Source organism: Orycteropus afer, unplaced genomic scaffold (genome assembly GCF_000298275.1).
Source record: "Orycteropus afer afer isolate SDZICR_OR568_19922 unplaced genomic scaffold, OryAfe1.0 scaffold00469, whole genome shotgun sequence".
Lineage (NCBI taxonomy): Eukaryota > Metazoa > Chordata > Mammalia > Tubulidentata > Orycteropodidae > Orycteropus > Orycteropus afer.
Genome location: NW_006922056.1, coordinates 1,309,337 through 1,320,174, shown reverse-complemented (window position 1 = coordinate 1,320,174; position 10,838 = coordinate 1,309,337). Strand labels below are relative to the sequence as shown.

The 10,838-nt window shown below is 51.1% G+C and overlaps 1 protein-coding gene across 1 annotated transcript in view; it reads right to left on the bottom strand.

Moving 5' to 3' along the window:
- The window catches only part of TCFL5 (transcription factor like 5), a 14,049-nt gene extending 3,422 nt beyond the window's left edge, over positions 1-10,627 (bottom strand). Inside the window, exons 1-5 of the mRNA XM_007954707.1 lie at positions 10,539-10,627; positions 10,112-10,298; positions 9,687-9,849; positions 8,016-8,262; positions 5,824-5,965 (exon numbers count right to left, since the gene is read on the bottom strand). Of these exons, the coding sequence (XP_007952898.1) occupies positions 5,824-5,965; positions 8,016-8,262; positions 9,687-9,849; positions 10,112-10,298; positions 10,539-10,627 (828 nt within the window). The remainder of the gene's footprint in view (positions 1-5,823; positions 5,966-8,015; positions 8,263-9,686; positions 9,850-10,111; positions 10,299-10,538) is intronic.
- Between the last annotated feature and the right edge of the window lie 211 nt (positions 10,628-10,838).

Genomic DNA, 10,838 nt, shown 5'->3' with positions numbered 1-10,838 from the left:
ACCAGACACACACAGAGGGGGCCGACCACTCAACACACACACAGAGGGGGCCGACCACTCCACCAGACACACACAGAGGGGGCCGACCACTCAACCAGACAGAGAGAGGGGGCCGGCCACCCAACACACACAGAGAGGGGGCCAGCCACCCAACACACACACAGAGGAGGCCGACCACTCCACCAGACACGCAGAGAGAAGGCCGGCCACCCCAACACACACACAATGTGAGAGGGGGCCGGCCACCCAACATACACACAGAGAGGGCCGACCACCCCAGCAGACCTCCCCCAGAGTGGGCCGACCACCCCAGCAGATGCACACACAAATCCCCACAGTGGGTCAACCGCCCCACCAGACACAAACCCCCAGGGTGGGCTGGCTTCCCACAGGACACACACGCTCAGAGGGGCCGGCCACCCCAGCACAGACACCCAGAGAGGGCCAACCACCCCAGCAGACACACACACCCAGAGGAGCTGGCTACCCCGAGGCGTGCACGCACGCGCACACACACGCACGCACACACACCCAGAGGGGCTGGCCACCCCAGCAGACATGCAGCTCAGGAACAGAATGAAGCAGAGCCAGAGACAGAGCTTAAGAAACAGAAACGTGTGTTTGCCCTCCTTCCTCCTCAAACTCCACTAAAATGACAACAGGAATGAAAACCATGAACTCATCAGAACAAGAGGGGTGGAGGAGGTGACCCGAGGGCCAGGTGACTTGGAGCCAGGTATGAGCTGGTGCCAGTCTGCAGGGCAGGACCCCACCCTATGCCACCACCAAGCCAGGCAGCCAATCCCCACCACGGACAGGGTGGGGATGGGTGGGACTTGGCAAAGCCACCCAGCTGGCTGACAAGGCTCTAGTTCCCTCAGCCACCCAGTTCCATGGACAAGAAGCAGGGAAAAGAGAAGGCTGTCTCTGAGGGAGGAGGGACACCAGGACAGTGTTCTGGATGCCAGGTGACGAGTGCACCAGGTGTGTCAGGTGCTGAGAGGACAAATGATGTCGGCACAAGACAAAGCACTCAGGGCCCTCAGCCAACAGCCTGTTGGAAGTGGACCTAAATGAGAACAGAGGAGAGAAGCCAAGAGTGCAGACAGGGCAGAGGGGAGCCAAGACCCCAGGGTTTCATGGGACGAGAACCACGACAACTGAAATTAGAGTCAGAGTGACAACAGAGGCTGAAGGTACAATAAGGACCTGACCTCAGACAAGCAGGGGTGACACCCACCATGACATGACAAAAGCAGTGGCCCCAGTTCAGATGATAGAGACAGGAGCAGAAGTCAAGGTCATCCAACTGAGGGGTGTGGGAGGGAAGGGCAGAGCCAGGGAGGTGGAGCGGGTCGCTCAGTCACCTGGAGAGCCTTTCTGAGGTTACATCACAGACTCAAAATGGCATCTCACGACAGCGCAACACCATGGAGATCCAGGACAAGATCCTCAAACAGTGCAGGGGACACTACTGGGATGACAGGCCAGATGTGCACTATGCACTACGTGACAGTTCCTGCCAACAGTCATCTCCTGATTTCACCACTGCATCCTGGTCACCTAAGAGGTGTTCCTGTGCTCAGGAAACACACCCAGGTATGTGGGTCCAAAGAGCAGGGTATCTACCCCTTGGACGATTGAGAAAAGAATTTTAAAATGTGTGTGTGTGGGTACACCTACACAGAGAGAGACTGAGAACAGAGCAAATGCAGCCATATGACAACAGGTCCACCTGGGTAACCTGGGTCTGCAGGAGGCTTCGTGGTATTCTTGCAATTTTTCTGTAAGTTTAAAATTGTATCACAATAAACAAATTTAAATCACAACAAAGAAGGTGAGTCACCTACACCCAGAATGCAGGCCATCCTGCAGACAAGTGGCCTCAACTCTTCAAAGTGTCACCATAGTAAAAATAACTGGAAAACAGTGTGAGGTTGTCAAAAAGTTATACATGGAGTTACTATGTGACCCGGCAATTCTGTTCCTGGTGTACACCCGAGATACCTGGGCCAGGACTCAGACAGGGACGTGCACACCAATGTTCACCACAGCCAGAAGGCGGATACCACCCAAGTGCCCATCCACACTGGAGTATCACTCAGCTATGGAGACAAGAGTTCCGAGGATTTGGATGGACCTTGAAGTGAGACAGTCACAACATCGTGTGGTCCCGCTAATAGAGGGAAGAGCAGAGAGGAGGAGCCTGGTATCACCAGGGGCTGGTGACAGGGAGCGGGAGTTCCTGCTAACAGGTCTGTCTCACCCAACAACCACCTGCAAACAGTAGTGATGGTTACATAGCCAGCGAACATACTTAACGCCACTGAAACATGCACTCAAAATGTACAAATGGACAACTGCACTTAACAAAACGTGGTGGTGGGAGGGACAGCTGTCGCTGACAGGGAAGGAAGGGTCGCACCCAGCACTAGGCAGCAGCCGGGGTGAGACACTGATCTGGAAAGGAAACCATGAGCAGTCGTTTCAGAAACTGTGGGGAACCCAAAAGTGACAGGGTAGCAGATGAGGCGGGAGGGTTACTACAGCCTAGTGAGGATGAGGACAGGGCCGAGCTGGGGCTGTTCTCAGGAGGCGTGTGCAGAAACACGGTGAGGCGAGAGCTCGTGCAGTCTCTCTGAAACCATGCGCGCGTGTGTGTGTGTGCACTTGCGTGTGCACACGTGGTGAATGTCAGCAGTGGAGAGTCCGTGACTGGACAGGCGTTCACCCACTGTGTTCATTAGAGCAATCACTCCAGGTGCGTCAGCTCTCTGCCACAACTTCTCCCTCATTCTCAGCACCCATACCCCGTCCCCACACTGAAAGCTTAACTCCTTCCCAGTCTCCCAGGCTCTCCATCAGCCAGAGCCCTCACCGGCGCAAGCCCGGAACCCCAGGCGCCCCGACTCCTCGTTTGGCACCAGCAGACATCCTGAAACTCTGTCTTCTTCTTCCTCTGCTGCCACCTGGCCAGGCCACCTCTCACCTGAGCCATTGCAGCCCCTCCCCAGCCTCGCCTTCCTACACCCCCTGTTCACATGACACCAGAGAGCCCTTTGTAACCTGTCACTCCCTGCTTAGGACCTCTGGGGCCAGTCTTCCCTGAGAACCACACCCCAGCTGGCCAGCTCTGTCCTGCTCACCCTTCCGACGGTGGACGGTGTCGTCACTGCCTCTCTGACTGACTCCAGGACTGCTAGCCCCATGCCCCCTCCCCAAGGTAGTCCCTCCTGGAGGACTCAGGGACTGCTGCTCTGCCCTGGCCAGCCCCCCCTCCTCCTGTGGGTCTGGCCCAGAAGCCTTCCTTAACCCTCAGTCCAAAGAAGCACTGGGCAGCCTCATGCCCTCACCACTACCTTCCCCCAGCTCATGAGAACATCTGATACTGCCTGACCCACCTGGCCACTTGCTGTCTCCAGCTGACCAGGGACTGCCTGCCAATTCCAAGCAGCCCTGGCTCCCGCAGGAAGAAACAGACGGATGCAGTGAGCACGGAAACAGCTTAGGGCCAACACCTACAACTCTCCTACCCCGCACCTTTAGGAATAAGCACACTATCCCTAAGGGGCACACCTGTAAAAAGCTGAGTGACAGACAGAACTACAACCAATGGAAAAGAGCGAGGGGCTGCAGAGGCCGCTCCCACACAACCCAACACCTGGTGGCATCTGGTTCCTCGGTTGGGAGGCTGAGGGTCACGGTTTCATGGGACACCCCAGTGTGCTCAGTGCTGTCTGTTCTACCACCTCGTTCGTTACTTAGTGCCTGGGGTCTTGTAAGCAGCGTTCAAGGCACAGTGACTGGTCTCTATTCACTTGGAGCAACAGAGGAAAAAGGAGGATGGAGAAGAGGAAGTGGAATGTGACTAACACTTCCACGAACAGCTGCCTCCTTCACCAGGAGACCACAAGACCTGGATGGTGCCCAGCTACCCTGACTGAACATTTTGATCAGAGATTCCATAGGTGGATCTTGATCAAAAGGGGGCAAAATACAGCACAGAATCTCCAAATCTCATGGACTCTAGACTTTCTGGAGCCATGGAAGGTGGATTATCCCAAGACAATCTTTAAACCTCAAGCCAAAAATATCCCCTGAAGTCGTCTTAAAACCAAACAATAGTTTAGCTTAACTAGTTTAAAGGAAAAAAAAAACCTGCCTTGAGTATTATGCCCTTTGTAAATGTTCTCTGTGGGATTGAAGTGGCAATAGTAATTGGAAGATTGGTGGGAACCTCAGGGGCAGTGAGCTCACTTGAGTTGGAGAGGAACAGCTCAGAGGAGGAGGTGGGGAGTGGCTGCACAGCTGAGTGCAGTCTAGGTCACTGCACGGTACATGTGGAAACGGTGGCTTAAGCTATGTTTTGCTTTGTATGTCCACGCCAGCTCGAAGGAGAGTCCCTAAGGAAACAGCTTAGTGCTGCCAGTCAGGCTACTTCTGTTCTAGTCTCTCTCAAGGTCTGATGATCTGGCCCAGGACAATCCCCAAGTCCAATGTCATTCAACTTCAGAAATATTGCTGAAGCGCTAGTTGTGTGTGTGTGTCTGGCGTGTAATCTAGCATCAACTAGCTGTTAATCTATTTAGTCTCTGAAAATACCTAGAGATCAATAACAAAAGCCTTTATTACTTCTAAAAGTTGTAAAATGTCCTAGTCATACTTCAAGAAATTACATCAACACTAATTTACGGCTGGTAGGTGACAAAGAACCAATCATTCAATCATTTTTAAAAATACAAAGCTTCATTTTACTGAAACAATAATCCACCTCTAACAACTGAGTTAGACTGCCAAGTGTTAAGAGCATCTGTGTCATAAGTTACTACAAACGGTCCAATTAGAGGAAATCTGGCACAAAATGAGGAATACACTTTAAATAATCCAATTGCACATACAGTGAAAAGTGGGCACTGACAGAAATTACGTAACACAGAAAGGGGGAATAGACAAGGCACTTCCACTACAAGGCTCACGAAAGGGGCAGCCCAGCATCCAGCATGGCCAGGACTGTCAGCTGTGGGAGGAGCTGGACAGCTGTTGGTAGGTACCCTTTCCAAAAAGGGAGCACTGCTCCCTTGTCAGACTCCTGGGGCAGCCACAAGCAGGGCAGCTGGGCCAAGGTGCAGCCTGTGGGAAACGCTGGGGTTGAAACTGGGACCCTACAAAGCCACTCGCCCCAACCACCAGAATCCAGAGCCCATCCAGTGAATGCCACCAGCCTCTCACCTCAGCTCCAATGGACAGACTCAACTCTCATTTAGACTGAACACCCAGCACATCTGCTGTGACCCACTGGGAACCACAGCGTAAGGGAGAGGACCAAAGGAGTGATGCCCACATTGCGGGACCTGGAGCTCCCGGGTCTCCCCGATCATCCAGCCCCAGAAATGGGTCTCTCTCTTGACCTCCTAAAGCATCTAAAATCCAGCCTGTTTCTCAGGCATTTATCTACCTTTTTTTCCCCCCTGCTGTTCTTTTTTGCTTTCATCACTTTCACCAACTCAACTTTTCTGAGGACAAAAACCGCATTTTGTATGTCTCCGGAGCCACCAAGCTCCAGGACAACACTCCATCAACAGTGGGTGCCTGGAATCTGAGCTGACTGGTAGCTCAGAGTCATTTACATCCTGTTGTTTAGAAACAAGACCTGGGCTGTTCCATCATCAGCAAGCAGAACTTTGTTCCTATGGGACTCAGTATTCGATATCAGACTTCAAAACACAAAGGAGAGTTTGGGATCTCTTAGGAGTAAGGATAAACAGAACATCAATGGGTCAGATGTGAAAATTCACAACCCCCTTGGCCTAACTCCACACTGACCTTTTTGAGAGAATCTCCGTGTCTCTCCTGAATGTACTTCAAGAAGGCTGTTGTCCACTGCAAAGTCGTGGCCTTGTCTGTCTCAGCATTGCAGAACGGGACCAACAGATTCAACTCATCACAGCAAATACGGATTCTGCGCCTAGTCAACACCCAAAGAACACAGAGGAGCTGAAGCAAAAATGGAGGTGTCAAAGGACAGGCTTCCTGGCACATCACCCTAAGGAACAGGAGCTCAGGAAGCCAGGCCACCGAGCACTCGGGAGGCAGTCATCCCTGCACAGAAGTCACACCCAAACCCAAACCCAACCCCCTGCCAGCGAGTTGATTTCAACTCACAGGACCCCTGGAGGACAGGGTGGAACTGCCCCAACGGTTTCGCAGGCTGTCAATCTTTACAGAAACAGACTGCCAGGTCTTTCCCCTGTGGCCCAGCCAGTGGGTTCAAACCACTGACTGTTTGGTTAGCAGCTGAGGGCTTGACCACTGTATTATGAGGGCTTCTGAGTCCCACTTCCCCACAGCCCCAGAGTAGCCCAGAGCCCTTCCTGTCCCCTGGCCTGGCCACACTCTCTGGAGCATTTTCCTGGTTGAGTTCTCAGGGACCAGGCACAAGACCAGGCTCCAGATCAGGGAGGGGTCCACAAACTCCAGAAATTGGAAGCAGAATTTTGTGGTTGTGCTACTTTTGGGCACATTCAACAGATCACACTGTTCGCCTTCCAGGTGGCAAGCACTGTACGGGGAGCTCATTCAGAGTTCAGATTCTCCAAGGGGCCTGATTCAGAACAGGTCACAGACCACCAGCTGGGAACATCCTGCAACCACCGCTCACAACTGAAGCTTCTGGAAGGTCTTTAAGTCCTGCGAATTACATTTACTGTCATGTGTATGACTCATTCCACGTCTTAAGGAAACTGACACTGGATTTACACAAAATGGTCATCAGTCATCTTCATAACCGCACACTTAGAATTCCAACCAGAGGCTCTGTGACAACCACCACCACTGGCATGTACCAGCTACTTCTTCACCAGCAGGCACCAAACGGAACACTCTCTATGCCCTCTCACTGAGTCCCAATCCCAAGTCTATGAGGTAGGTAGGACCCCGTTCTACAGACGAGGAACCAGAGTGAGACTATCAGCATGCGGGGAGGGCTTTTTACACAGCAGGTATACAGTAAGTGCTGGTTAACCAAATGTGAGAGAAGGAAGAAGGGATGTCCCTCAGTTAGTGTATGTGGCTGGACACAAGTGTGGCCACACAGCAGCTGTCCCCCTCCTCTCTCTTTAGTGTGTTCCTTTGACAGGAAAATGAACTGCTTGAGCTCAACACTGGAGCCCCCAGTTACCTGTGTACCTTACTTGGTGCCAAGTTCCCTGAGGACAGGACAGAAATGGGCACATGGTAAGAGCTCCTTAAATGACGAATTAATAACATATCAAGGAAACGTGGTGTTGGCTGTGACAGACAAAACCCCACTGCTCTTTGACTTTACACAGACCACTAACACCAACAAATCACAGACCAAACAATGGAAGTAACTGTTTAACGTCTTCCTCCTGCAACAATCTTCAAAAGAACCGAGCAAAATCAAGTTATCCAACACTGGGGCCGATTGCTTTTTTCAAACATCAGCTTACAAGGTTGGCCCTTGACTGGTATCATCTTGGGAGGGTTCCTACCACCATTTCCTGACAAATGCCTCACGTCACCTAAACTGCTTGGCCAACAATATGGTTCATGTGCTGACCCCGCTTTCCTCTTGGGGCATCTGGAATTTGAGAGTATGCCAGGCCAGGGGTGGGATACTCTAACATACTTCCCTGGTTGGCAACACTTCATATGTGTTGACACAATTCACTGCTGGGGGTGCGTTAGTGTGTCCTGTGTGACTCTACTTGGTAAGTCCTTGAATGCGTCTGCCTGGTCTCCCCAACTTTCACCTCTTCCCTTTGCTGACTGTGCTGAGTGGCCTTGGCTGTAACTACCTTGAGCCATGAGTCCTTCCAGAGAACCATCAAAGCTGGGGGTGGCCTTGGGGACCCCGATCACTGAGCAAAACCGAGCTCATGCTCACCCTTGCTCCCTTTCCATATAGCACTAGCGCCAGTATTGCTTTCTCTGCGCTAGGCTTGCAGGTCTAACAATCACACGCACATCCACCTGGCTATGTCCTCCGGCATTACCTTCTATCTCTCTCCATTCGGTTATGTCTCTCCCTACGCTGAGACCTTCCTCCCTGGGGCCCGCTCTGGGTCTGGTCCCCCAGATTGGACTGTGAGGACTCCGCTGACTGCCAAGCGCCCTGTGCGGCTGTGGAGCCTTCGCCCACATTCTGAATCTCTCCAAGGGCTCTTCGTTCTACATTTGTGTCCAACTGATGTATTCTACTTCGATTCCTCTTATTTATTGCTTGTTTACATAGCGCTTCTTCTTTGCAAAAGAAGAAAAAAGTGGTATTTTAATTTTTCATTCTTCTTAACTTATCCTCATTCAAGCTGAGTAGATTTTTCTGGCATTTTCAACTCAAGATACTAACATTATCGAGCAAGTAGCACAGAGAAGGGAATCAGTACAAGCTGTCCTAGTGCGCCCAGTCAGAAGGGTAGGAGATGGAACCTGGATTTATAACTAAGTTGAAATATCCCTTCTATGCATTGGTATAGTAGTTCCCCATTTATATTATTTAATCAGCAGCGTTCAGGTACCTAGGGATAACGAAACCATGAAGTTGTTCAACTCTTCTAATATTCAGGATGGGGGGAAAAACAAAAAAGCTGGAGGTATTTTTCTCCTGGAAAGGATTCTCTTTTATGCAGATATTCTCACGTGACAAGTGATATTCTAAGAGCCATGCTCTGAAGAGAGGACAAAATCTAAGTGGCTTAAGATCAAGTACGCCTTCACCTTAGAGGTAGGTGATTCTCCCCATAAAAGGAGTCACAGCATCAGAGCTTTTATTTCAACTAGAGAAATGTCACATTTCCATCAAACACAGAAAAGCAGGCATCGAACTTGTGCATGGAGATGTGTATTCTTGAGATGCCACCAAGGCCAGTTCTCTAAGGTGAAGACTCGCTTTACAGAAATGTCCAAACAGCGACCACTTTTCAAGCGGGTTGTAGAGGGGAATTCAAAAGTACTGGTAATGTTTTACTCCTTCAGCCAAGCCATCAGTACAAGGCTATATGAGTATTCGTACCCTGTGCAGTGTTTTTGCATGAAATATGTCACAGGAACCATAACAAATGTAAATGGCTGACATGAGGCAGGTGGCGTTCCATGCCCATTCTCTCTTCTGCAGCTCTTCACAGCTTAGTGTCAGCTGTGTCGTCGAGCTGTGTCAAATACTTATTTTCCAGGGAGAGAAGGAATGAGAGTTCACATCCCAAGTCAGCAAAGTTTGCCTTCAACAGTTTGTCTCTAAAACGTTCTGAATCACCTACGGCCTTCTGCTCCCAACTCACTCCCGTGCCCATCTGCCGACTGTCCTTCTATGGTTATCCACCTCTCCTAAAGCTGCTCCTGCCTCACACACGAGCCATAAAAGAAGAAGGAAAAAAAAAAAAAAAGCTATTCAGTGTTTTGCATGTAAGCTGAAGAGGACTGAAAATTCATCAAACTATTTACTATTCACAGTTTAAGAAAAATGAGCCTCTAAACTCTACGTGCCCAACACTAGGTATGATTACGATGTTCAGTATTCCTAAGGAAAGAGATGGGAGAAGCAGCTCCAAGATGTAAACATCTCCTTCTGTTCTTTTGTCTAAGCCTCCCACCCACCCCCTCAAGGCCAAAAGCCACTAATGTGACACCTGGGGAGAGACAATGCCCCCATCTCCTGCTCCCTTTCTTACCTCCTACTTTAATCCAAACCTGCTCAGGTAAAGGTTTGTTTCTACCGCCTAAAGTCTGTTTAGTGGATTCAATTTCCTGCTGGTAACAGAAAGAAAACGCTCTAGGAAGTCCAATGTCCTGATGCTTGGGGGCTTCCAGTGCAGAGCAGGAGTTCCCCGAGCTCTGGAAAAGGAGGCAACATCAGCGTTAGCCACACACGACTTCATCTCCTCTTTACTGCACACAGAAAAATGTGCTTGTACAGAAGCTATACCAAAGCTATTAACAAGCAATTTGAAGACTTCAGGTGCACTGAGGAATTCCCAAGCTGCAAAAGGACTCTCCATCTTAGGAAGTTACCAAGTTCAATGAAAGGAAGAATCTCTCCGGAACTGATAGTTCAAATGTAACATCCAAGAGCAGAGCCCCATTGCATCTTCCCTACCTGTGCCTGTGAGAGGTTCGAGTTTCCGGAAGTCGAGCAAGCATTTGTAGTAAACAGTGGGTATGTCAGCTGCAAGGCAGTAGTTGCAGCTGCGGTTTTATTCTTCACTAACGTTGTGCATTTGTTTTGTTGCTGAACAGAAGGGCCATTCACTAATTCGGAAGGATGTCGAATAAGAGTTACCAAACTGTCAAGACAAAAAAAAAAAAAAACCCACAAACGTGTGAGGAACGGGCGACAGGCTGGTGTCCGGAGATGGCTTTCCTAGACAGGAGCCAAGCTGTTACAAAACGGCCCTCATCACGCACGTGTCTACAGAACAGTGACCACCCAGCACCGTGGTGGCTCCCCTCCTCGAGGAGGAAAGTGGGGCCGCGTGTGAGAGTCATCTCGGAATGAGAGCGCCTGTGCCCATCACACAGCTGACAGCTTTTTCCTGCCGCCTTCTCCGATCTGATGGACGAACGGAGAAACCAGGAGGGCTACTGCTCGGACAGGGCAGTGGACAGGGGCCATCGCCGGAGGGTCACTTGTCCGTCACGCTGGGGCTGCCCTTTGCTTTCCGTTCGCAGGACTGCAGGCGGCCGCAGCCCGGGAAGCTCAACGGCTTCTCATGACCTTGAGCAGGCCGTCTGGGGCCACACGCGTGGAAGCGCACGGACGTGGGAGTACGGGCTGGCAGGGCGCCCCCCAGTGGCCGGGAGCCAGGAGCCCGCCCACCCGTCCC